A 26,191-nucleotide genomic window follows, 5' to 3' on the forward strand; every position below is an offset into this window, starting at 1 on the left:
TATATTATATATATTATATATATTATAATATTTTTTGCATCATGCAGTATTTGTTCTTTTATTTATGCTTTAAAAAATACGCACATTTTTACTGTTTTACAGACAATATCTCCTAAATTAGTAACGCAATGGCTCAGACCAGGGTTTTTTGCTTTCAGGTTTAAAAAAAAAAGCTATTTAATAATAATTTGAATTAAGTTTTGGAAAATGTTGAATTTAAAAAAAATATATAATGGTCACAATGCCAAAAAAAAAGTATTATAATCATGTTTACATTTTTAGAATTTAAAAAATAATCGTCACAATGCAAAAAAAATTATAATAATTATATATATATGTATATATATATATATATATATATATATATATATATATATATATATATATATATATATATAATTTTAATTTAAAAAAATATTGTCACAATGCAAAAAAATACTAAAAATTAAGGTTTAAATATTTTCAAATTTTACAAACAATGGTCACAATGCTAACAAATTATAATAATAAAGTTTGAAAAAATAATCTTAAAAATAATTGTCACAATGCAAAAAAATATATAATAGTTTGAATTAAATTGAAAAAAAGTCAAAAAAAATTCACAATGCAAAAAAGTAATAATTTTAATAAAAGTAAAAAATATTAATAATAATAATAATAATTGTCACAATGAAAAATCTTAAGGCTTTATTTTCTTTAAGCAAAAAATATTGTTTGTTGTTATTTAGTTTGTTTATATGACCCGGACATTGACTGTTTTCATGAGATTCAGCCTTAATTCTTAATCCCTTAATTCAGCCTCTCTTCATTCATTTCTTTCATTTTTTTCTCAAACATCAGTTTCTGTCATATTTTCAAGACGGGCGTCGCTTCGCTTGAGCTGTGCTGAAATCTCCTTCTGTTCTTCACCTGAAGCCTTCTCTCTCACGTCCCCTCTTCCTTCCTCCATCTCTCCCTCTCTCTCTCCGTCCTCGGGCTCAGTTTTCAGCCGGATCACCCCGGGCTCGCTGTGAGAGTTTCTGAAGCTGCGTCCGCGGATGACCCCAGCAGGGGGCGATGTGATCTCTGGCTCTCTGAGCTCTTCCTCCTCCTCTTCCTCCTCCAGATGTGTGCTGGAGTTCCTCAGCTGCTCAATGGACTGACACAGAACCTGCAGGAAAGCACATGAGAGATACACAGGAGCTTTATAATCGCATCATCCGATTACATCATTTGCAAAGCTTCATGGGAAGTGTAGTTCATTCCATTCAACACACATTAAAGACTTCAGCTACACAGTTCCCTTTTCCCACATATCAAACCTAATTGGTTGGTTAAAACACTTTCAGAGCTGTCCATTCCAGCACGAGTTCGGTTATGTGTCATCATAATTAATCAGAAGTGACACATTAACATGTTCTTTCGTTCGTTTTGGTGTCTTCTTGTAAAAGTGCTCATAAAATCTGTCTTCTGCCGCTTCACACCACCCGGTCTGGCCTCAGTCCTGCTGTAAAAGGGTAAAATAATACCACCCCGAAAAAATAGCAGCTGTAAAAGTTTTGTGTAAAATGAAAAGTGGCTAAATTATATACGCGGATGCATGTGTGTGTCAAAGTGCCGCCGGCGTCTGCCTGCAAAATCCTCTGCTAGGCCTTCAGGAAATGAAAGAAAGACTCAAATAAAGGACTGGGTGTATGGAGCACTGGATGAAAAATAAAGCTTTAAAAAAAACGACCCAGCACTGCAATATGTGCCGCTTTCATTACTGAATCAGACTATTTTCCAAAATAATACCATAAAATATAATAGAGCTGTCAACTCAATTATTCGTGATTAATCGCAATATATACGCATGCATGTATATATTTAAAAAATAAAATTAATTATATGTATGTGTATATATATATATATATATATATATATATATATATATATATATATATATATATATATATATATATATATATATATACAGTATATAATTGCAAATATATCTTAAATATATACATGCATGTGTGTGCATTCAAATATACATAATAATTATACACAGCACACACACACAGGTATTATGTAAACACAAACTTTTATTTGGCATGCGATTAATCACGATTAATTGATTTGACAGCCCTTAAGATAAAAAAAATAAAAATGCTGAACTTAAAAAAAATCATAAATACTTAAGCACGTAAAAAAAAGCCACTTGAATGCCTAAATGTAAAATGAGTTAAAAGCAGCTGCAGTAAAACATCCTGCTGGGATTTACTCACTTCCTGTCCTTGAATTAACCCACTTCCTGTCTCAACGAGGCATCATCAGCTCCATTTAAGAGAAAAGGACCCTTAAAAACTCTTAAGAGGAACACAGACACACTGCAGGGTCTCTCTCTCTCACACACACGCACACACACACACACATACATACACACGTTTGTTTTTGAGAAATGTGGGGACTCTCCATAGGCGTAATGGTTTTTTTACTGTACAAACTGTTTTTCTATCCCCCTACACTGCCCCTAAACCTACCCAACACACACACGCACACACACGCACACTGCCCCTACCCCTAAACCTACCCATCACACACACACGCACACACACACACACTGCCCCTACCCCTAAACCTACCCAACACACACACACACACACACACACACACACACACACACACACACACACACACACACACTGCCCCTACCCCTAAACCTACCCATCACACACACACACACACACACACACACTGCCCCTACCCCTACACCTACCCATCACACACACACACACACACTCTGCCCCTACCCCTAAACCTACCCATCACACACACACACACACACACGCACACGCACACGCACACACACACACACACACTGCCCCTACCCATCACACACACACACACACACACACACACACACACACTGCCCCTACCCCTAAACCTACCCATCAAAGATAACATTCTTTTGAAAAGTGGGGACATGGGTAATGTCCTTATATTTCACCCTCTCCTGTAATACCTGTGTAATACCCATGTCATTATACACACTTGTGTCCTGATTTTTTTACATAAACATGCCCCTTCCTCACACACACACACACACACGCGCACACACTCTAGACGACACTCTGGAATCTTGTGAAAACGCTGCAGTCCTTCACCAGCTCTGAAAGACACATTTATGTAACATAAATCATCTATCATCATGTCATCGCTCTCCTTCACACATCCAGTGTGGGAATTTGAAGGAATTCCTCTCTGTAATTTTCAGACAGTCTGTTAAAGTTTCACACAGCCATGCTTGTGCACTCTGAAAGGCCCAAACGTGAGCGTTTCCTGTGGCGCTGGAGGATGGATCATGATGTGTGTGTGTGTGTGTGTGTGTGTGGTGAAGTTACCTGGCTGATGTGGACCTGCTGGTGGAAGTGTTTCTGCTTCTCCATAAAGCTGTGGTGTTGTTGCTGCAGCACGAGCTGGGCCAGAGCGCTGTGAGGCAGCGGGGCCGACTGCGTCCGGTTCAGGGGCCGGTGGCGCGGCGGTAACCTGGAGCGGGAGCTCGCGGACGGGACGGGGACGCCTGTGACTGGACACACACACACACACACACACCAAACCCTTCACAGAGAGCCAATCCGCTGACATGCTTTACTGTGCTCTTCACTCTCACTTTTTATAAGTAAAGTAAAGTAAAGCACTGGGTATAATAATGTAGTATTTTTGCAGTAAAATATCCAAAAACCACTAGGCCAGTGTTATATATTTTGTTCAGTTGAGTACTTACAATATCCCAAATGTTTCCAACTATTTGTAAATTGTGAGAAAATTGCTATTTTAACTAAGGACCGGGACGTGTCAGCATAGCGTTTGAGGAAGTCGCCTGTCAATCGCGTCATATCTGCGCTACCCTCGGTTTCGGGTTTTATTTGGCAGGAGCGCTTTACTCTTAGCAGTGTGAACAAGTGAACGCACGGAGTAACGTAATAACATCGTTTTCAACACACTTAAAGGTATCTGATATGATAAACAGAGCTGCATTACCTCATAATCATAACCGGAAGAGCGGATCAGTGCAGGCGCCCGGCGAATGTGTCCCGTCCCGTCATAATAAAAGTCCCGGTGTTCGCGAGCCGTGTGTTTGTGTAACAATCGCTCCAGCGGCCGTGCTCAGCTCCACAACACTCGGTCCTGCTCTGCTTTACACTACAGTAACGTTAATAACCGCATCCATGAACGTGATTTCTGCCCGAGTCCTATGTTCCACCCATAGACTGTAAAAAAATATGGACGTAGTGTCCGTGACGTCACCCATAGGATTCTGATAAGCCGTTCTGAAGCTTAAAGTAGGGGCGAGCTGGGCGTTGCCATCTTGTGAGCGAGTCAACGCGTGTCACTCCCGGATAACAGAAAATGGGCAAAAAGGCGGGATGTGCGCGGAGCTGAGGTGACGCAATAACTATAGACGGCGGATAAATGGCTATCCACTTGTAACCACGCCCTTAATTATGCAGAACCTTAAGGCTTTATATAACGGAAACGAATGAGTTATAAAAAAATTCACCCCCCTCAGAGTTGTCATGAAGATCAAAATTAGCCTTATAAGCCAAAACCACAATTTGTACCAGGCTGTAAACATGTTTTTTTCTGCTTTAAAGTTGAGAATTTTAACATGGGGCTCAATGAGATTCTGCTCCCTTCTGGAGCCTGCCTCTAGTGGCCAGTTAAGGAATTACAGTTTACATTACTTCCGTATTGGCTTCAAGAGAGATCGCGGGAGGTTGCCGCTTGGTTCCACCGGCGGTGAGGTGAAGACCACATGTCCCAAGATGCTGCGCTCACACTTGGCGTCATCAAACTACACATTTGTTTTGAATAGGCGCCCTCTAGTGGACGGAAAGTTGCATAGTGCACCTTTAAACTGTGTCATTTATGTTGAAGAAATGTGAAATAATTTTTTTAATTATTCTTTCTAAACTGAGAAAAGACCGAAAATGTATTTTTGTCTCATAGGGATGAAAGACAACAATTCCCAGAATGCTGTGCTGCCCTACGAGGCCACTCCCAAAGCCACCGCTTTTATAAATAAAATAAAAAAATACATGTCTGTATAGCTTTTTATAATTTATTTATTTAAATTTAGTTTAGTTGTTAAAGTAGTTCAAAGTAAAATAAACAAAACTGTGAATGTTGCCTCGGCAACTAGCTGAAATAAAAAAAGGTTTTCTGTATTTTATTTTAAGATAACCTTTATTTACAGTCATGAAAATGTTTTCTAAAGGTTTTTAGTTTTAGTTAATGATAATAACCTATTATATTTTGTTAGTTTTAATAATTTTGTTTTGTATTAGTTTTTGAATGAGAATGAGAAATGTCAAAATTAAAAAAATTAAAAAAAAGTTTTTTTATTAATATTTTTTATTTTATTTCAGTTGATGTTTATTTTATTTCAAGTATAATTATTTTTCATTTTTACGAAAAAGTTAATTTACAGGAATAACTATGTTTGCGTCACCTTTATAAAAAATAAAACATTTTAATTCATATTTATTTCAGTTTTAGTTTGTTATTTTAGTACTTCAAGCTAAACTAAACAAAAATGAGAAATGCTGCCTTGGCAACTATAGCTGAAATAAGTGTAAAGTGTTTTCTTTTATTTCAGTTAGCATTTACTCTAGTCCAGGTGAGGGAAGTTTTACTGTTACACTGCAAAAAACATTTCTTACTTAGTATGTTTGTCTCGTTTCTAGTCCAAACATCTAAAAACAAGAAGTATTTACTAGACAAGCATAAGTAATTGTCTTGTTTTGGGGGGAAAGTAACTCAAAATGAAGAGTTTTTGCTTAAAATAAGATAAAAAATCTGCCAAATGGGGGTAAGCAAAATAATCTTAATTCAAACAGAAAACAAGATTATTTTGCTTACCCCCATTGGCCGATTATTTTGCTTACTTCAAGCAAAAACTCTTAATTTTGAGTTATTTTTTCCCAAAACAAGACAATAATTTTTTCTTGTCTAGTAAATGTTTCTTAATGTAAGCATTTTTAGATATTTTGACTAGAAACAAGTCAAAAATACTTGGAAAGAAAAGCCTTTTTTTTCAGTGTGTGCAGCGATGATAGGCTCACCTGTCGGGATCATGCGGTGCTGTCTCTGCTCCTTCAGCAGCAGGTGTTGCAGGAGCGCTTGCTGGCCGTTGCTCACTTTAGACTCCAGCGGGACGGGGGACGAGGCCAGACCTTCAGTGCTGCGATCCTTCAGCGCCGTCCCCGTCTAACGTCAGACAGACATGTCAAATCAACTCTCCTTCATTTATATACACTGCAAAAAATGCTCTTCTTACTCAGTCATTTCGTCTTGTTTCTAGTCTAAATATCTAACAATTCTTAAATCAAGATGCATTTACTAGATAAGTAAAAAAAATAAAAAATAAAAAGATATTTTGTCTTGTTTTGTTGAAAATAAAATCTAAATGAAGTGAGTTTTTGCTTAAACAGGCAAAATGATCAGCCAGTGGGGTGAGAAAAATAATCTGGATGAAATCTTGTTACTTCTTTTCATCCCAAACAGAAATAAGATTATTATTCTCACCACATTGGCATAATAATTTGGCTTGTTTTAAGCAAAAACAACACTGTAAACTCACAGAAAACAAGAAAAAATGTCTTATGTCATTGTACTTATCTAGTAAATGCATCTTGATTTAAGAATATTTAGATATTTGGACTGGAAACAAGAAAAAAATATTAAATAAGAAGAGCATTTTTTGCAGTGTAGCACTTTATACACAGTACAAAAAAAAATTTGTTGGTTTAACTTAAAAAAGAAAGTAACCTGGTTGCCTTAAAATTTTGAGTTAACTGAAATTAAAAATTTGAGTTGATACAATGAAGGAAATTTGTTTAGTAAATAGAAACTCAAAATATTATTGCATCTGAACCACATAAACAATGTGATAAATCATGAAAATAAAGCACAATTTGGCATGTTTCACTGCGTCATCAGAAATAAAACACACACAATTACCCAATATGCTTAAAACATCTTTTAATAATATTTTAATAAAGGTTGTTGAATCTCAAAAAATGTTCATTGTATTAACTCAAAATTTTAATTTCAATGAACTCAAAATTTTAAGGCAAACAGGTAACTTTTTCTAAATAATTTTTTATAGTGAACAATACAGAGCTGCGTTTCTTCAAAGCATCGCATGCAGAAAAGTCTCTACGATCAACTTGGCTCACGATGCCTTTAAGAAACACAGATTGCTTCAAACCAGCTTCAGGGATAAATCAGCGCTGCAGCTATCCCAGCTCTAAAAGATTCATTATTCAGCTCAGTGTTGATTCAGTTTAATAGCAGTGTACATTTCATCAATTATCTCCGACTGAGGAAGCCAAAGGCAACATGTGCTCCAAACCATAACACATTTCCCTACTTTTGCATTTATAGACAAATTTTCACTCGAGCATGAGAGGGACTTGCATAATGCCTCCTGCATATGAAATATTAATAACCGCGCTCTTTTTAAAACACATCCAGTCAGCATTCATGCCGGCGTCGTCCGTAAGGTGCGCGTAATGACCGAGCTGCATTTAGAGCTCCCTCGTGAGTCATTCAACTATTTAAAAATGTCAAAGTGTTGAGAGTGTTCACGTCTCGACGGTAAAAGTGATCCGTGTCATGATTTGTCGGCATGTTACGCGCTTTCCGAACACAATTTCTTGAAGTTTTTAACAGCCCGTGATGAACAAGACGCTGAACTTCCACCCTGAAACCCTAAACCGAGCGCCGTATTTACCCAAGGGCTAAAGATCCCGGGGGTCAGAGGTCACGAGCCCTCAGGGCTTTACATTAATCCAACTGGGACGGGACGCTCAGTGAAAGCTGAAAATGAGACGCGCTCCTAAACAACAAACATCTCACTAAAAACAGGGCTGATCTCTCCGCTCTATAAAGAGGATTCTGCCTCCTAATGCACCCGCCACATTCCTCACACTGCGTTTTGTGCTTTCTCCGCAAATAGATGCGACTCCGTGTCTCACTGTCTCCTAAAAATACCGTTTCGCAGGCCCTTGCTTTTTCTGTAAGATCTATTCATATCTGTTGCGCAGCAGAGCGAGAGCTGGTGATGCTGCTTTTGTGTTTATTCCCAGAGGAAAGAGGCTGCTCTCTCAAAGCTCAGGAGACTCGACTCGTTTAAGTATCTCAGATGTTTCTCTAAATTGAATGAGCCATTGGTTGACCTATCGAGAGCTACGGTATAAACTGGATGTTTGAATCATTTGATGAAAGCAGTTTGAGCTCAGATTGTGATCTCTTGATGGCGTACTCTTGTATCTTGGCAGATCTTTTGTGAGATCACAGGGGTCTTTTTCTCAAGAGAATATCTGAGGAGCAGTAAACTGCACATACGCCTCAATTTGCTCTGTCAACTGCTGCCCCGGATAAATGTGATATTAAAGAAATCTCATTTATTACTTTTATCCCTGCAGGATCTGAGCACAGATTCACATTACACTTAAAAAATAAATAATAATAATAATAATAATAATAATAATAATAATAATAATAATAATATTTGTATTATGTTGTCTTGGTTTTCCAGTACAAATATAAAAACATGCTTGTGCGACATTATTGCCATTTTTATATTTTTCAGTTTTGTTTGTTTTTTTATAATTTTGCCTGTGTTAATGCTAGCTGCATACATTTAGGCACAGGTGTGTATTTTTGTATGGTTGCTAGAGTGTTCTAAATGTCTCTAGTAGTTGCTAGGGTGTTGCTATGGTGTTATTTGTGCTTGCTAGGGTGTTGTGAGTGTTTAAGTGTGCTTCTATGAAGTTCTGGAAGGTTGCTAGAGTGTTCTAAATGTTTTCTAGTAGTTGCTAGAGTGTTCTAAATGGTATCTAGTGGTTGCTAGGGTGTTCTTAATATTCTCTAGAGGCTACTAGGGTGTTGCTAGGATGTTGTGTGTGCTTGCTATGGTGTTGTGATTGTTTTTAGTGTGCTTCTGTGCAGTTCTGGAAGGTTGCTAGAGTGTTCTAAATGTTCTCTAGTAGTTCCTAGAGTGTTCTAAATGTTCTCTAGTAGTTGCTAGGGTGTTCTAAATGGTATCTAGTGGTTGCTAGGGTGTTCTTAATATTCTCTAGAGGTTACTAGGGTGTTGCTAGGATGTTCTGCGTGCTTGCTATGGTGTTGTGAATGTTTTAGTGTGCTTCTGTGCAGTTCTGGAAGGTTGCTAGAGTGTTCTAAATGTTCTCTAGTAGTTGCTAGGGTGTTCTAAATGGTATCTAGTGGTTGCTAGGGTGTTTTTAATATTCTCTAGAGGTTACTAGGGTGTTGCTAGGATGTTCTGTGTGCTTGCTATTGTGTTGTGAATGTTTTTAGTGTGCTTCTGTGCAGTTCTGGAAGGTTGCTGGAGTGTTCTGAATTTTATCTAGAGGTTGTCATCATGCTCAAACAGCAACATTGCACTCTAAATAAAGCTGAACACAGAAAAAAGCATTACGGTTCAGCTCTTTAAAGCGATATTTCATTAATTGTCGAGTTTGACCTCATGGTTCATGCGTGTCTGTGAAGGACAGGAACTTACGCAGATGTGAGCGTGGGCAGGGTGTAGAGCTAGCGTGAGGTTGGGGAGAGAAGGGGACGTGTAGATATTCAGCAGAGACATGGGTCCATCTGTCTGCAGGACGCCGCTCTGAGACAGACACCGCTGGAGGAGAGAGACAGACGGACAGCATTACATCACCTCTTACATAAAGCAGCGTCACACATTAGAGCAACAATAGGACAGGATGTGATTGTGCTTCATTGATGCTTTAAGAATATCTAAATAAGGTTCTGCTGTTACATCACCAGCAGTCTGCCGTGTCAATGATGTAACCTGTCATGAGCATTTAGAGGGATGTGTGTGTGTGTGTGTGTGTGGTGGGGGGGGGCATGTTTTTGTGACATATGAGGACACAAATGTGTATAATGACATGGGTAAATATGAGGGTGAAATATGAGGACAGTGGCCATGTCCCCACTTTTCAAAATGCTTATAAATCATACAGGATGAGTTTTTTTGAGAAAGTAAAAATGCAGAATGTTTCCTGTGATGGGTAGGTTTAGGGGTAGGGGCAATGTGTGTGTGCGTGCGTGCGTGTGTGTGTGTGTGTGTGTGCGTGTGTGTGTTAATGATGTGATGTCATCTTTAGGTCATAGTTTTGAAGGAGTGAAATCTCATGATCACACACCCAAACTAATGGCTGTAGGTTTAGCCGTCTCTCATGTGAGGATGAACTCAAGAGGCTGTGTGTCTACAGGAGGAGAGTTCGCTGGCCAGCTTCCCATGAGGAAATGCTTGGGCAGAACTTCACAGGAGAAATAAACCTCACCATCCCAGAGCCCCTCACCCCCTTCCCCAAACGCCAGCGCGGCCAGAAACCGCAGCGGAAAAGAGCTGTCACAGTTAGTTCAGCACAGCACTGCCACACACACACACACACACATATATACAATCACACCTTCAAACTCCACAGAACGCTGCAACATGTTGCCTTGATGTTCAAATGTACTTTTAAATGCAGTCTTTCCATGTGTTTGTTTGTCAGGCTGATGGTACGAGCGTCCCAGGACGGGGTCTGTGTATGCTCAGCTCCAAACAATGGATCATTCCAGGGGCCCCAACTCATTCACCTCATAGTCTGATAAGAGTAATGAGCCACGGGACTATAATGAGGATTTTATTTAGTTTCAGTTTTTTGGGGTCTATGGTTCAGTTCCCAAAAATGCAATCATCGACTCAAAACTGCACGCAAGTGCACGATAAACTGTTCCACAGCTGCCTGTGTGTGCTGAGGGGTATTAACCTGTTCGCTTAAAGAGAGGACTGCTACGGAAATGTAAGAATGGCATTGCATTAAATATCACAAATCCACTTTACAAGCAAAACCGTTCACAAAACAACAACACTGCACTGCAAAATGATCAGGGAGTTCTGAAAAACTGTGGTGCAGTATTTGCAGATTTGCCACTTTGATACTTTGTTTTCCAATAAAACGATATTCAGACATTTTCATTTATACTTGCATTTCACAAGTTTTCTTAGTCATTTCCCATGTGAAGAGGTTAGTCATATAATAAAGGCTTTAAAGGTGCACTATGTAGTATTTTTGCAGTAAAATATCCAAAAACCACTAGGCCGTGTTATATATTTTGTTCAGTTGAGTACTTACAATATCCCAAATGTTTCCAACTATTTGTAAATTGTGAGAAAATTGCTATTTTAACTAAGGACCGGGACGTGTCAGCATAGCGTTTGAGGAAGTCGCCTGTCAATCGCGTCATATCTGCGCTACCCTCGGTTTCGGCTTTTATTTGGCAGGAGCGCTTTACTCTTAGCAGTGTGAACAAGTGAACGCACAGAGTAACGTCATAACATCATTTTTAACACACTTAAATGTATCTAAGACCACATGTCCCAAGATGCTGCACTCACACTTGGCGTCATCAAACTACGCATTTGTTTTGAACAGGCGCCCTCTAGTGGACGGAAAGTTGCATAGTGCACCTTTAAAAGTAAAAGTTTTCTATAGTACTCTAATGTTTATTTTAAATCATCTCAAACTAGCAAAATATCAGAAAACTGGCTGAGATAAAATAATGGCTTATCATATAAGATAAAAAAATAAAAATAATATATATATATGAGCCCTTAAAGTTACACTATGCAACTTTTCCGTCCACTGGAGGGCGCCTATTCAAAACAAAGGTGTAGCTTGATGACGCCAAGTTTGAGCGCAGAATCTTGGGACATGTGGTCTTCACCTCACAGCTGGTGAAAAATAGGACTCGGGCAGAAATCCTGTTCATGGATGCGGTTATTAACGTTACTGTAGTGTAAAGCAGAGCAGGACCGAGTGTTGTGGAGCGGAGCACGGCCGCTGGAGAAATTGTTACGTAAACACACGCCTCGTGAGCAGCGGGACTTTTATTATGAAGGGACACAGTCGCCGAGGCCATTTCCTCTTCTCCGGTCATGAGTATGAGGTAACGCAGCTCTGTTCTTATTAGACACATCTGAGTGTGTTAAATGATATTATGACGTTACTCTGTGTGTTCGCTCAGCGGCTGCTGTGACTCTTGTTCACACTGCTAAGAGTAAAGCGCTTCTGCAGAATTAAACCGGAAACCGAGGGGAACGCAGATATGACGCTGACATGCGCCAATCAGACGTCATTACTCACAATTTACAAATAGTTGGAAACATTTGGGATACTGTAAGAACTCAACTGAACAAAATATATAACACTGGCCTAGTGGTTTTTGGATATTTTACTGCAAAAATACTACATAGTGCACCTTTAAATGAAAGTTTCATGGGTGAGCAAATTTGGTACCTCAATTTGGCTGGTGTTGGACCAGTATGCTGCTCCATTCTCATTGCACAAGCCAATGGGTGAGCTCGGTCCAGAACCTGCAGGGCTCTCATTGGCTGAAGAATCTAGACGGGTAGAGAACAGGAAGTGCTTAAAGAGAGGACAGCAGCCAGCCAATACTGACTTGGAGCTCCGCCCACAGTTGAAGCTCATTGGTCTGTGTATTAAAACATCAAAATCTCTCTTCAGTTTGCTACTGATCGGTGTTTTCTGATAGAAGGGCTGTTTATCTGCGCTTCAGGTTGCAGACAGACGTTCGTTTGCTCACCTGTTAGATCTAAAGTTCGCTTTTTCAGCGGCGTGACGAGAACGCTGCCGTCTCTGCGGCGTATAGGTCCACTTCTTCTCTCAGAAACCTTCTGCTTGAGTCTAGACCGCACCTTCAGATTGGGCTCAGAGGCTGAGAGGATAGAGAAAACAGATTACATGAGTTATTGCTGCCAGGCCGATTAATTATCCGATATTTGGGTATTTTTATATTTAGTCAACCAGAGTTTTAGTTCTAAAATCTGACCAATCAGAGCAGAGCCTGCTCTTAGAAAGGCGGGGCTTAGAGAGACTGAATCCTGTGAGTATAGAGTTGATGCTGTAATGTATATTATGAGATTAATTAAGGTTTTTTGACCTTGGATGCATGTAAACCTATTGTAGGAGACCTCACAACACTTTAAATTCAAGGTCACTTCATTTCTGTAATTTTGTGTAAATCTTATTTGTGGTTATAAAATTGTACTAGACTGTATAAATCGCCATTATATCACTCATTCTGCTCCCAAGACATTAATAAAAATCAAAAGCATAACAATTTTAAATTACCCAAAAATCGTGATGCAATATTTTTACGGTATAGAACAGGTTTTGCCATTGTGCTTTTACAACTTGTTTTATAATTGAATGACCTTTCCAATATAGATATAAAATAATAAAATCGAGACCTCAGAGCACACATATACATATACACGTGGTCTGACGAGGCAGCTCACAGAACCTGCTGAGTGAATGTGTGGCCGCGGTCCAGCCACACTGAGGAATTCTGGGATACCTCCCAGCTGTAATGAGCTCAGAACTGGAAGATCAATTCCATCGTCCATCTGGAGGACATTAAATCTGTCCAACAGCTCTCCGCTGGCTGTAGGAGTCCAGTACCTGCCAGCCTGCCAACCACAAACCTCTACGGTAGCCATGTTTAAACTAACAGAGATATCGGCACAGACAGGGAGATTTGGCTTGGGAAAAAGAAGAAATCCTCTTTTTTATACCACTATGACCTATGGAGTACCAAAATTCCCTGGATTTCACCCAGGCTAGGATGGGCTGGAAACCCAGCCGCCCTATAGACGCCACCTACCGCCGGTCTGACCGCTGAGTGGGCAACAAAGATACACACATCAGGAGACCGACATGATTACAACACACTGTGGGCTGAGGACAGAGATGAAAGGAGAAGAGGAATATCACGCACACACACACACACACACACACACACACACACACACTATGCACACTAATAAAATAATAAAATAAAAACAATTTTTTTTTTCAAAATAATAAAATGAAAATGACTTTAAATTTAATTGTATTTATAATAAAACAAAAATAATAACAAAATAATACAATTGAAAGTAAATGTATTTATAATAAAAAATAAAATAAAAATGTATTTAAAAAATAGAAAAAATAAAATTAAATATAATTGTAGTTATAATAAAAATAAAATACAAATTAAAAAAAAATAATAGAAAATTTTATATAATTGTATTTACAAAAGAAAAAATATAACAAATAATAATAAATACATTATCTATATGTAATATAGATTAATAAATTATAGAAAAAATCTAAATTTAAATACATTTGTATTTATAATAAAATAAAAAGTTAAAACACAATAATGCAATTGAAATTAAATATATTTATAATAAAAAAATTATAAAAATGTGTTAACAAATATAGAAAAATTGAATTAATTGAATCAATTATTTTTCAAATTAAAATGAAATTAAAACAAAAATTATAACAAAATTCAACTTGAATTAAATATATATATATATATATATATATATATATAACATATTAAAAATAATACAATTAAATAGAAATTAAATTAAATGAAATAATTGTATTTATAATAAAATAAAATTTAAATTAAAACAAAAGAATAGACTAAGACTACATCCTACCCCTAAAAGAAGTTCTGTTCTTGTGAATATTAGAAAGTCTTATAAATGTGGGTTTTGTCAGACTTGCTTATATTTTTGGGGATAAATAGTGAGCATACGCACATACACCTTGAACGCGAGGCCTTTTGAATGAGTTTGACTTTACAATACATATAGTTCAAGGATGCAACAGATGTCCAGTAGGAACTAAGTTTTGAGTTTCCGAAGTTTTCACCACCACTGTAACCCTACAGTCCTCCGGCTGTCGTTCGGGAAAACCTCAACAGGCCAAATCTTGGCCGTTAACCCAAAAAATGTTAAAAGCGATTAAAGAGCCCCACATGGTTGATTAATAAAAAGGAAGACGGCTGACAAAAAAAAGGCTGATCATAATGAAAAGGATGCATTGAGTTTCAGGAGCACTTAGCCGAGATCACAGATTACAGCCATGGCGAAATACTGTAATTTAGCGTTTCTGACACATGATGAATAAGAGCTATTAGAAAAATACCGCAAAAATATTTGCCCAGCAATTAGCGGGAAGGATTTACACATTTTTAATTCATAGGGAAAATACGCAGAGCGGCCGGCATGTTTACGTTGGGCCGCGTCATTAAAGGGCATTCTCAGTGTAGCCCGACTCAAGCTTCCTTAAACAAACACCTGTGGGACGGAGTTACATGGCATGAGCGGGACGGCGGCCCGTCCACCAATCTCACGCGCACCTGTGAGGCTTGTTTAGCTGCTGCTGACCAGTTCCATATGCCGGGAGGAATGAGAATCTACACACCACCTACATTACTAAGTTCAGCTCCTCTGAAGAACTGACTGTTAACCACTACACCACATCAACCCATGTTAACTACAGATCCCACCAATCAAATCCTGTGCTCATGAGGTTACAGTGATGTTTTAGATGGTTGCCAGGGTGTCGTTATGTGGTTACTATGGGGTTCTTGAGAAGTTTTTACAGTAGCACATTTTACAGTAGCACAACATGAGTGATTGTTCAAATGTTCTGTGTGGTTGCTATGCAGTTTCTAAGTATTCTGATTGGTTTACAGCATGTTGCTATGAGGTTACTATGGTGTTCTAGAATGGTTGCCAGGGTGTTGCTATGGGTTTGGTAAGGTGTTCTTAAAGAGTTTTTAGCACATTCCTAGGTGGCTGCTAGAATGTTCTGTGTGGTTGCTATGCGGTTCCAGGGTATTCTGAATGACATATAGCATTAGGTTACTATGATGTTCTAGATAGTTGCCATGGTGTTGCTATGTGGTTACTATGAATGAAGTTCTTGAGTAGTTTTAGTACATTCCTGGGTGATTAGTAAAATATTCTGTGTGGTAACTAAGCTGTTTTTAAGGTGGTTTACAGAATGTTGCTATAAGGTTACTATAGTGTTCTAGATGGTTACCAGGGTGTTGCTATGTGGTTGCTAAAGTGCTCTTCGGTAGTTTTTTGCACATTCCTGGGTGGTTGCTAGAATGTTCTGTATAATATGTTGCTATTCAGTTGCTAGGTATTCTGAGTGATTTACAGCATTTTACTATGAGTTTACTATGATCTGCTAGATGGTTGCCAGGGTATTGCTATGTGGTTGCTAAAGTGCTCTTCGGTAGTTTTTTGCACATTCCTGAGTGGTTGCTAGAATGTTCTGTATGATATGTTGCTATTCAGTTGCTAGGTATTCTGAGTGGTTTACAGCATGTTACTATGAGTTTACTATGATCTGCTAGATGGTTGCCAGGGTGTAGCTATGTGGTTGCTAAACAGCCCCGGTAGTTTTTTGTACATTCCTGGGTGGTTGCTAGAATGTTCTGTGTGGTTGCTAAACAGTTGCTATGTATTGTAAGTAGTTTACACCATGTTGCTATGCAGTCACTATGGTGTTCTAGACGGTTGCCAGGGTGTTGCTGTGTGGTTCACAAAAGTGCTCTTCTGTAGTTTTTTGTACTATTCCTGGGTTGTTGTTGAAATGTTCTGTGTGATTGCTATATAGTTTCTAGGTATTTTGAATGGCTTCCACAGCATGTTGCTATGAGGTTGCCAGGGTGTTGCTATGTAGATATTCTAGGTGGTTGCTTTCAAATGCCATTTTGTATTAGAAAATACATTTCCAGGGTATTTTGTTTTGTTTTTCATTTCCTGTAAATGGACATTTTATTTGTTTAAAATATACATGTTGGACAATATAAACATTTAGATTGAAAATATATATGTATATATAATAGGAGAAAATTTATTTTCATAATAAAAAATATATATTTATATAATATATATTTTTGGCAATTTTTTTGTTTATTTTAAAATATATTTAAAGTATTTCATTATATATATTATTAAAAAAGTATATATATATATATATATATATATATATATATATATATATATATATATATATATATATATATATATATATATATATATATATATATATATACTTTTTTAAATATATTTTTTTATTTTTTATTTTTTGAAAATGGTGTGTATGGTCATGTAGTAAAGTACTAAGTGCTGCAGGATGACGCACACGCTAAACATTAATACTTGGCTTTAAGAGTTTGTCCAAATCACTAGTTGTAATAGTGGTGCTTGCACTAGGAGTTTTCCAGTGACTTTCCCGCTGGTCTCTTTCCTTACACAAACAGATCTGTCGCCTGCACATCATGGCCACTCAGCATCCCGCCCCCCCTTCACACCTGTCAATCATTCTGCCATGAAGGGTCCTGACCAGGGCAAAGAACAAACGCTACCTTCATGATCACCCCCTGCCTGGCCGAATCTGAGCGGGAATCTACCGGGAACGAGGCCTCAGAACGTCATTTAAAACACAAGAGTCTACATACAGGATGTTTGATATTTCAATTCATACATTTTTCATGTTTAGCTAGCCATGCTAAAACATCTTGAATGTTGGATGCAAAACTACTCGTTTTGGGAGTGATTACAAATCATTCGGCTCAGGCACAGGGAGGTGTTTTGTGTTTTAATTGGCCGCTCCTGCTCTATCTTTGTTCGTTCTGATGTACGGTCTGAAACCGGAGCCGCAGGAAGTGGCCCTGCAGACTGTCTTGTCAGCGTAGACAAATTATTCCATTGACAAAAAAGCAGGCTGTTTTTCTTCACTTTTTTTTCCAGCGTTTGCATCGCTGTTTTTATATCCCCCTAATGTACCGGACGGGCCTCTTTTTAAAAGCTGTTACCTGAGTTATTGAGAGGAGATGAAACGACGCCCCGCGGTTTCACGCTGATCTCCGATGGGGCCTGAGGCGGCACAGACCCCTACGCTCTCCCCGGAGGTTTGCGGTATTCCGGCCCGTTGAGCCTCAGGACCCCCTTCCCAGTTTTAAGGCCATGCTGGAAATTCAGTGAAAACAGTGCCTGGATGAAAACCAGGTCTATATTTACATTTCCTTTGAAAAGGGTTTCAGCCTTATCATCCAGTCAGACGTATCACCTTCCTCTGCAAACTCATCTCGAAATCAGCCTCGCAACGAGACGCCGAAATATGCTGAAAATATCTGAGGTTGAAGATCATGTTGACTCAAAAACGAGTTCCCGGAAAAGTGAGCATGTTGTACTTTTTTGTGGTGTTTGCAAAGTCGAGCATCACTTTTACTATTGCTGTGTATCGTTAAAAAGACTTTTGAAATATGTGTTTCTAATGCAAGGATGCATTAAATCGATCAAAAGTGACAGCAGAGACATTTATAATGTATATATTTCTGTGTGGTTACTATGCTGTTTTTAAGGTGTTCTAGGTGGTTTACAGCATGTTGCTATAAGGTTACTATGGTGTTCTAGATGGTTACCAGAGTGTTGCTATGGGTTTGGCAAGGTGTTCTTGAGGAGTTTTTAACACATCCTGGTTGCTAGAATACTCTGTGTGGTTGCCATGTGGTTCCTAGGTATTCAAAGTGGCATGTTGCACGAGGTTACTATGATGTTCTAGATGGTTGGCGGGGTGTTGCTATGTGGTTGCTAATGTGTTCTTCAGCAGTTTTTAGCAAATTCCTGGGTGGTTGTTAAAATGTTCTGTATGATATGTTGCTATTCAGTTGCTAGGTATTCTGAGTGGTTTACAGCATGTTCCTGTGAGGTTACTATGGTGTCCTAGAGATAGTTGCCAGGGTGTTGCTATGTGGTTTGCAAACATGCTCTTCTGTAGTTTTAGCACAATTCTGGGTGGTTGCTAGAATGTTCTATGTGGTTGCTACACAGTTGCTATGTATTCTGAGTGGTTTACAGCATGTTACTATGAGGTTACTATGGTGTCCTAGAGATGGTTGCCAGGCTGTTGCTATGTGGTTTGCAAACATGCTCTTCTGTAGTTTTAGCACAATTCTGGGTGATTGCTAGAATGTTCTATGTGGTTGCTACACAGTTGCTATGTGGGGTTTACAGCATGTTGCTATGTGGTTACTATGGTGTTCTAGATGGTTACCAGGGTGTTGCTATGGGTTTTGCAAGGTGTTCTTGAGGAGTTTTTAGCACATTCCCAGGTAGTCAAAGAATTCTGAAAAATGTATCAGTTTACAAAAAAATATGAAGCAACCCAACTGTTTACAACATTGATCATTATCATAAATGTTTCTTGAGCTCAAATCCTCATATAGAATGATTAGTGAAGGATCATGTGACACTGAAGACTGGAGTAATGATGATAAGTTCAGCTTTGATCACAGAAATAAATTACACTTTACTATATATTCACATAGGAAACAGTTATTTTGAATTCTAATAATATTTCACAATATTGCTGTATTTTTGATCAAATAATGCATCCTTGTTTTTGAAAGAAAACCCCTTTTAAATGATAGTGTAACCATTAGTGGTAATGGTGGCGGTACTTCTGTAAAATGCTGTGCAGGGAATCAAACAAATCCGTCATTTTGATCAAATAAATGCAAACTTTTGAACATTACATCTCTAAGCGCTCAGACTTTTTAACCTAGCTGACAAAAAAACAGGCAAAACAATCCCAAAAGCACTGGGTGAAAGGTCAAATGCTTACGACGGCCATCCTGAACACTCAATTGAGGTGATTCGCAAGCATACGACCCAAAGCCACCTACTTCCTGCTTACGCCCTCAGGACGAGTTAACCTCTGCGCTCTGATTAGGGGCCAGAGAACCGTCCTGGGGAACACCTCTGCCCGGCCCGGGCCTATACTCTACAACCCTCCGCTGGGTAATTGTTTGCAAACCTCCGCACCGGCCGCCCCGAGGCACACAGCGGGCACAAGCATGGTCATTCTCACCACGCTGACCCTAAAGCTAAACAGGGTCACTCACCGGACCCATTTAGCTCTGCCCACAGGCCACCGGGCTCAGTGACATGCTCAGTTGACCCTTGACCCCAGTGATTAAATATCGGCCAGATTCATCTGCAAACATTTAGGCAGTGTCACCTCCGCCGAGCCCCAGTAACACTCGTGTAATGCTGTTAGATTCTGCACGAGCTTGGAGCAAGAACACATCAGCTCATATCGCCATGGCTGGAGGTCAGCGCAGTGTTACAGAAACTAGTGAGCCCCTACCTAGACAGCATCCAATTTATGCGTTTTGGTCAAAATCATCCATTTGGTCAAAAGAACTAAGGAAAATATTGACTAAAAACATATTTCAAAACTGAAAATGATTAATAAAAATACTTAAATATAATAGAAAATGACAACTATCAAAAAATGTTTGAATGTTCATTTAAAGTAAAAAAAAAGGTTTGTTAGTTTTTTTGTTATGCGAATGAACGGGAACATCCATTTTCCTAATATTATCAGAATGTTACATTTAAATGTTCTCTGAACATTCTAAAACAAGTAGTAACATTTAAAAAAAAACATTTAAAACATTCCATAAATGATGCATAAATGTTGTTGTGCTAACGTTTTGGCAACATTATCACAGACAAATCACTTTAAACGAACGTTCTGTTAACGTTACTGGAAGAACGCTTGTTTATAACATATTTATATATTTGGACTATAAATTAGGGCCCACTTTATATTAGGTGGCCTTAACTACTATGTTCTAACATTTTAATTAATCATTTGATAAAATGCACGTATTGTGTACATACATGTTTTTACATTGCACTTACATTTTAAAAATACCTGCATGTAATTACGTCTGTAATTAATTTACATTTGTAATTACACAGTTGGCACTTCCCTTACACCTAACCCTACCTATTATTATTATCTTTACAACTGTTTTAACTATGCTTGTTTTTAATTTTGTATTCGTCCACATTGTATTCTTTTTTCTCATGCATATGTTACCACTATTTTTATTAATTTCTATGTAAAGCACTTTGAATTGCCATTGGGTATGAAATGTGCTATACAAATAAACTTGCCTTGCCTTGCCCTTAAACTGACCCACACCAGCACACCTGTCCCTAACTCTACTGTATTCCACCTCAAAATTAGCTAAAGTGCTTTGCAATACAATTTGAACACAGTAAGTACATAGTACTTAAGGCCACCTAATATAAAGTGGGGCTATAAATAATAAATTATAAATATCTAAAAAAAATCTTAAATTAACAATCAAAATGATGTGAGTTTGTGCTTATATAATTAGTGAGTATATTAGTCTATATTAGTAAAATATATTAGTTAGTGGGGTAAGAAAAAATATTAAAATATTTTCTAACCACACTGAGATATTTTGTCTTGTTATATTAAGCATAAACTCTTAATATTTTGGTATATTATTCAGATAATATGACTGAAATAATTTAAAAGTATCTTGATTTAAGAAGGTTTAGATATTGTACTAGAAAAGACAAAAAATGTGTTGTGCTGTGCGTTATATTTTTCTGATGCTTTTTAGAGAGCTGCCTTGTTAGAAGTAAACAAATAGGCAGCTCATTAAGTTTCCATTCAATCTTGACTAATCAAATTGAGCCATTAGCAATAATATGCAAATCAAATTAACGTACAGTATAAGACTTCTGTATATGATCAGACTTAAGAACCAATCGTTGTGATAAAACCACACACACTTCCCATCAGCCCACTGCCTTTCTCAAAGACCCGAACCTGACGGCTTCCAAACATGTCTCAGATTAAACTGATTTCGTAAGGATCATAGGACAGGATTCTTCAGCGTGACCTCTGAACTCTGACCTACCAGTCTTCCTGAGAGGGAAGTCCTCTCTGTAGTCCAGGCCAGAGGTCAGAGGGTATTTGAAGGTGGGCGGAGTCTCTCCTAGAGGAGGCGAGCTCTGCTCTGCGGGACCCGGGTGGGCGGAGCTGCGATGACATCATGACAGCGCGTTACACTTTTGATACTTTATTCCACTCACACTCACATCTTATTGAACACTGACATGGAAAACAAGTCTAAAGTGTAGTATGAGGAGGGTGATGTACCTGTACCACAGTTTGGAGCGGCTGAGAGGGTAGCCAGCGCCGGACACAGACGGGTCTTTCGCCGATTTACTCATCAGAAAGTCATGCAGTTTCTGCCGAACTTCAGTACTTGCCATCGCACCTGCGGAAAACATGTTAGTGATACTTATTAACATATTAACATTATGCTGTAATTAAAGCATTAGCTATCAGACAATTTTTTAGTTCAATTAACTTGACTGTTTAAGTCATTTCAACTTAAACTACATTAAACAGACATTAATTAGTTGAATCTTGTATAACTTGAAAATTGCTTAAAGCATTGTAAAAACATATGTTGTATGACTTATTGATATTACAACTTTTTACAGTGTACATGTGATTATTAATATATAATGATTTAATATGTATTTCAGACTTAATATATATATCCAGTTAATATGGAACTGAAATGAAATTATCTTTTATAAATGTACTTAATATTTATTTTTAAATAATTAAATGTATATTTTATTTTTAATTGTATATATATATATATATATATATATATATATATATATATATATATATATATATATATACAATAAAAAATAAAATACATTTAATTATTTAAAAATAAATATTATAAAATAATATTAAATAATATATACACATGTTTACATTTATTTTCAAGCCAATAGTTTATATTTATGTTTTTTATTTAAAACCTAAGTTATTTTTGTAATCAAGTAGTTTTAAATATCTAATTTGCTGTATGCTTTATATAATTTAATATTTTAAATAATTATTAATTATAATGATTATTTACATATATTTAAATTGCTTGATTATATTATTATAATAAATATTATTAAATATTATATAATTACAATATTATTAAAATGAATGAAATTTAATATTTATTTAATGTATTAAGTCTAAAAGTGTTTCTTGCAATCTAATAATTTTAAAGATTTAATTTCCTGTGCTATCTCGATTCTAAGTATGCTTGACAAATATAAAGTGATATTGTTAAAAGTTTTATTCAGGTGTCTGTAAAAGTTGATATACACCATAATATTTAATATAATGAATTCAATGCATTTTTATTATTTGACACTGCTCAAGTAGATGTGCAGAAACAGCGTCACCTAGTGGTGAATCAAGGCCACTTTCAGGATTAAGTCATAGCTGAAATGTTGCAAGTTCATATCACGTGTGTATCCTGAAGATAAAACTATAGGGCCAATTTGGGGAATTCTAAAATGAAACATGAAAAGAGTGTGTGGCCGAGAACGGTCAGGGAATGGTTTTGCCAGCTTTGCTCACTCTCTTTGGATCGCTCCTTCCGTCTGTGGTGTTGGTGTTTCTGTGTGTCTCTCCTGTGGAGCTCCTTCTCGTCCTCTCGCACCTCCTCTCGCTCCTCCTCTCCCACCAGCCGGCGCTCCTCAGCGAACACTTCCTGCTGCTGCCGTAGAGTTAACAGAGCCTGCTGGAGCTGATAGACAGAGCAAACTCAGCTAAAACCTCCATCCTAAACGGACACGAGCACAGAGTTCACAACAAGGCTGATGATTGCGACCTCAGAAGTATTTGAACATTTAATGCACACTTCATGTATTAAATAACTGACTTATCTACCATCCGCATCTTTATGCACTGCATCTTAAAAATACTTAAACAATGCAGATACACTGATGAGCCAATACATTATGACCAGTACACAGATCAGGCATAACATTATATTGGCGGTTTCGCACCCTGACTGGTCTGCGGCGATGCTCTGTGTATTCTGACAGCTTTCTATCAGAACCAGCATTAACTTCTGGAGCAGTTTGAGCTCCAGTAGCTCGTCTGTTTGATCGGACCACACGGGCCAGCCTTCGCTCCCCACGTGCATCAATGAGCCTTGGCCGCCCATGACCCTGTGGCCGGTTCTCCACTGTTCCTTCCTTGGAGCACTTTTGATAGATACTGACCACTGCAGACCGGGAACAGCCCACAAGAGCTGCAGTTTTGGAGATGCTCTGACCCAGTCGTATAGCCATCACAATTTGGTCAAACTCGCTCAAATCCTTACGCTTGGCCATTTTTCCTGATTCTAACACATCGACTTTAAGGACAAAATGTTCACTTGCTTTCTAATATAGCCCTCCACCTAACAGGTGCCGTGATGAAGAGATCATCAGTGTTATTCACTTCATCTCATAATGTTATGCCTGATCGGTGTATGCTGTTGGTACAGTGTTGACCCACTGAGGCATAGGCTCTACAAGAGCCTTTAAGACGTCCTGTGGTCTCTGGCACAAAGCCCTCATGTTGGTAAATTCTCACCGTTGCTGACCGGGATCAACACACATGCCATGTAGTTTCAGAGATACTCTGACACAAACTTGCCATACTTTGGTCCTTGTCAAAGTGGCTCAGATCTTTATTCCTGCCAATTTCTCCTGCATTTAACACACTGATTATGAGAACTGATTGTCTGCTTTCCATCAAATCCTCCCAGACCCTAATAAGTGGCCCTGTTAGGAGAAGACGACTAACGATATTCGCTTCACCTCTGACTAGTCATAATCTTTTGGTTCTTATACTTAGATTGCACTTCTGGTTAGATGCTTCTGTATTCCATTGGCAATGTACTGTACCCTGCACAGTGAAGTTGAACCTAATCTAAATCTAATTCATCAGAAAACACATTTCAAACTAGAAGTCAGTGAAAATGAAAGCCTTTAAGTGCACATGCATTACTTTGATACTTTGTGAGTTACATTTGAGCCTGATTTGAACTATTCCTCATGTACTCACTCATTCACTCTGATGTAATGAGATGAGCTGAGCAGCTCTGACTAAATCGATTCGTTTCCTGCAGGTCAGCCAAATGACCTTAAAGTACACTGACCTTCTTCAAAAAGGAAGATCAGCCTCATCCCATCTACAAATATCTGACACAAACAGCGTCCTAATTTGACTAATGGATGGGTCAACGGCATCATTTCTGCAGGTGGAGTTTGCTCCATGTAAACAGAGCTTTGGACGGATGCGTCCCATTGTCATCATTGCATGTAACTTCCTGGTATCCTCACACAGATAACAAGTGTAGTAACCAGGTTTACTTTTTAGAACAGTTAAGCTTGCACACACTTGTGTGCCCTTGTGTGTCTTTCCCCCTTTGAAATAAGTTTTTATTTTTGCTGACCCCACTGAGAGACATTTTTTCTTGTTTTAAGCATAAACCCACTTCATTTTGATACATTTTTCAGAAAACAATTATCTGAAAATGTATGAAATGTCTGTTTAGATGGAAAACAAGTCATTAAGATAGCAAGCAGGAAAATCGTTGTTTGCAGTGCAGTCAGGGTGGGTGATTTTTCGGTCATGTTAGATTAAAAATTATAATTATACTTTCTAAACAGCTTGATAAATGGAAAGTTTGCATGTTCATTGGCAGTTTTTCCAGCTGCACTGTCAGAAAAAAAGGTCCATTGCTGTCACTGGGGCGGTACCCTAAGGCAGTGGTTCCCAAACCTGTCCCCCAGCACTGCACATTTTGCATGTTTCCCTCATCAGACACATCTGATCCAACTCATCAGCTCATTAGTAGAGATAGCAAGACCTGAAGTGGGTGTGTCTGATTAGGGAGACATACAAAATGTGCAGTGCTGGGGGTCCTTCAGGACAGGTTTGGGAACCACTGCCCTAAGGTACAAAACCGAAAAGGTACTACTATGTACCTTTAAAGTACTAATACGCACTCTTAAAGTACTGATATGTACCTTTGAGGTACTAATACGCACTCTTAAAGTACTGATATGTACCTTTGAGGTACTAATACACACTCTTAAAGTACTGATATGTACCTTTAAGGTTCTAATACACACTCTTAAAGTACTGATGTATCTTTGAGGTACTAATACGCACTCTTAAAGTACTGATATGTACCTTTAAGGTACTAATACACACTCTTAAAGTACTGATATGTACCTTTAAGGTTCTAATACACACTCTTAAAGAACTGATATGTACCTTTGAGGTACTAACACACACTCTTAAAGTACTGATATGAACCTTTAAGGTACTAATACACACTCTTAAAGTACTGATATGTACCTTTAAGGAACTAACACACACTCTTAAAGTACTGATATGAGCCTTTAAGGTACTAATACACACTCTTAAAGTACTGATACGAACCTTTAAGGTACTAATACACACTCTTAAAGTACTGATATGTACCTTTGAGGTACTAACACACACTCTTAAAGTACTGATATGTACCTTTAAGGTACTAACACACACTCTTAAAGTAC

General features: G+C 38.0%; 1 protein-coding gene across 8 annotated transcripts in view; it reads right to left on the bottom strand.

Annotated features, from left to right (window-relative positions):
* Positions 1 to 480: 480 nt before the first annotated feature.
* The window catches only part of LOC137047805 (histone deacetylase 9-B), a 50,430-nt gene continuing 24,719 nt past the window's right edge, over positions 481 to 26,191 (bottom strand). For 5 of the 8 annotated variants that reach the window (XM_067425689.1, XM_067425686.1, XM_067425688.1 and 2 more), the window contains 9 exons: positions 23,211 to 23,379; positions 21,924 to 22,044; positions 21,682 to 21,803; positions 12,655 to 12,786; positions 12,348 to 12,451; positions 9,554 to 9,676; positions 6,087 to 6,231; positions 3,363 to 3,547; positions 484 to 1,150 (listed from right to left, as the gene is read on the bottom strand). In XM_067425689.1, coding sequence (XP_067281790.1) covers positions 830 to 1,150; positions 3,363 to 3,547; positions 6,087 to 6,231; positions 9,554 to 9,676; positions 12,348 to 12,451; positions 12,655 to 12,786; positions 21,682 to 21,803; positions 21,924 to 22,044; positions 23,211 to 23,379 — 1,422 coding nt within the window. In that variant the 3' untranslated portion in view covers positions 484 to 829. Of the gene's footprint in view, positions 1,151 to 3,362; positions 3,548 to 6,086; positions 6,232 to 9,553; positions 9,677 to 12,347; positions 12,452 to 12,654; positions 12,787 to 21,681; positions 21,804 to 21,923; positions 22,045 to 23,210; positions 23,380 to 26,191 lie in introns of all 8 variants that reach the window. The other 3 variants (XM_067425693.1, XM_067425692.1, XM_067425687.1) reach the window with 3 other exon arrangements.

The sequence above is a fragment of the Pseudorasbora parva genome, chromosome 19, assembly GCF_024679245.1.
Source record: "Pseudorasbora parva isolate DD20220531a chromosome 19, ASM2467924v1, whole genome shotgun sequence".
NCBI classification, from domain to species: Eukaryota; Metazoa; Chordata; class Actinopteri; order Cypriniformes; family Gobionidae; genus Pseudorasbora; species Pseudorasbora parva.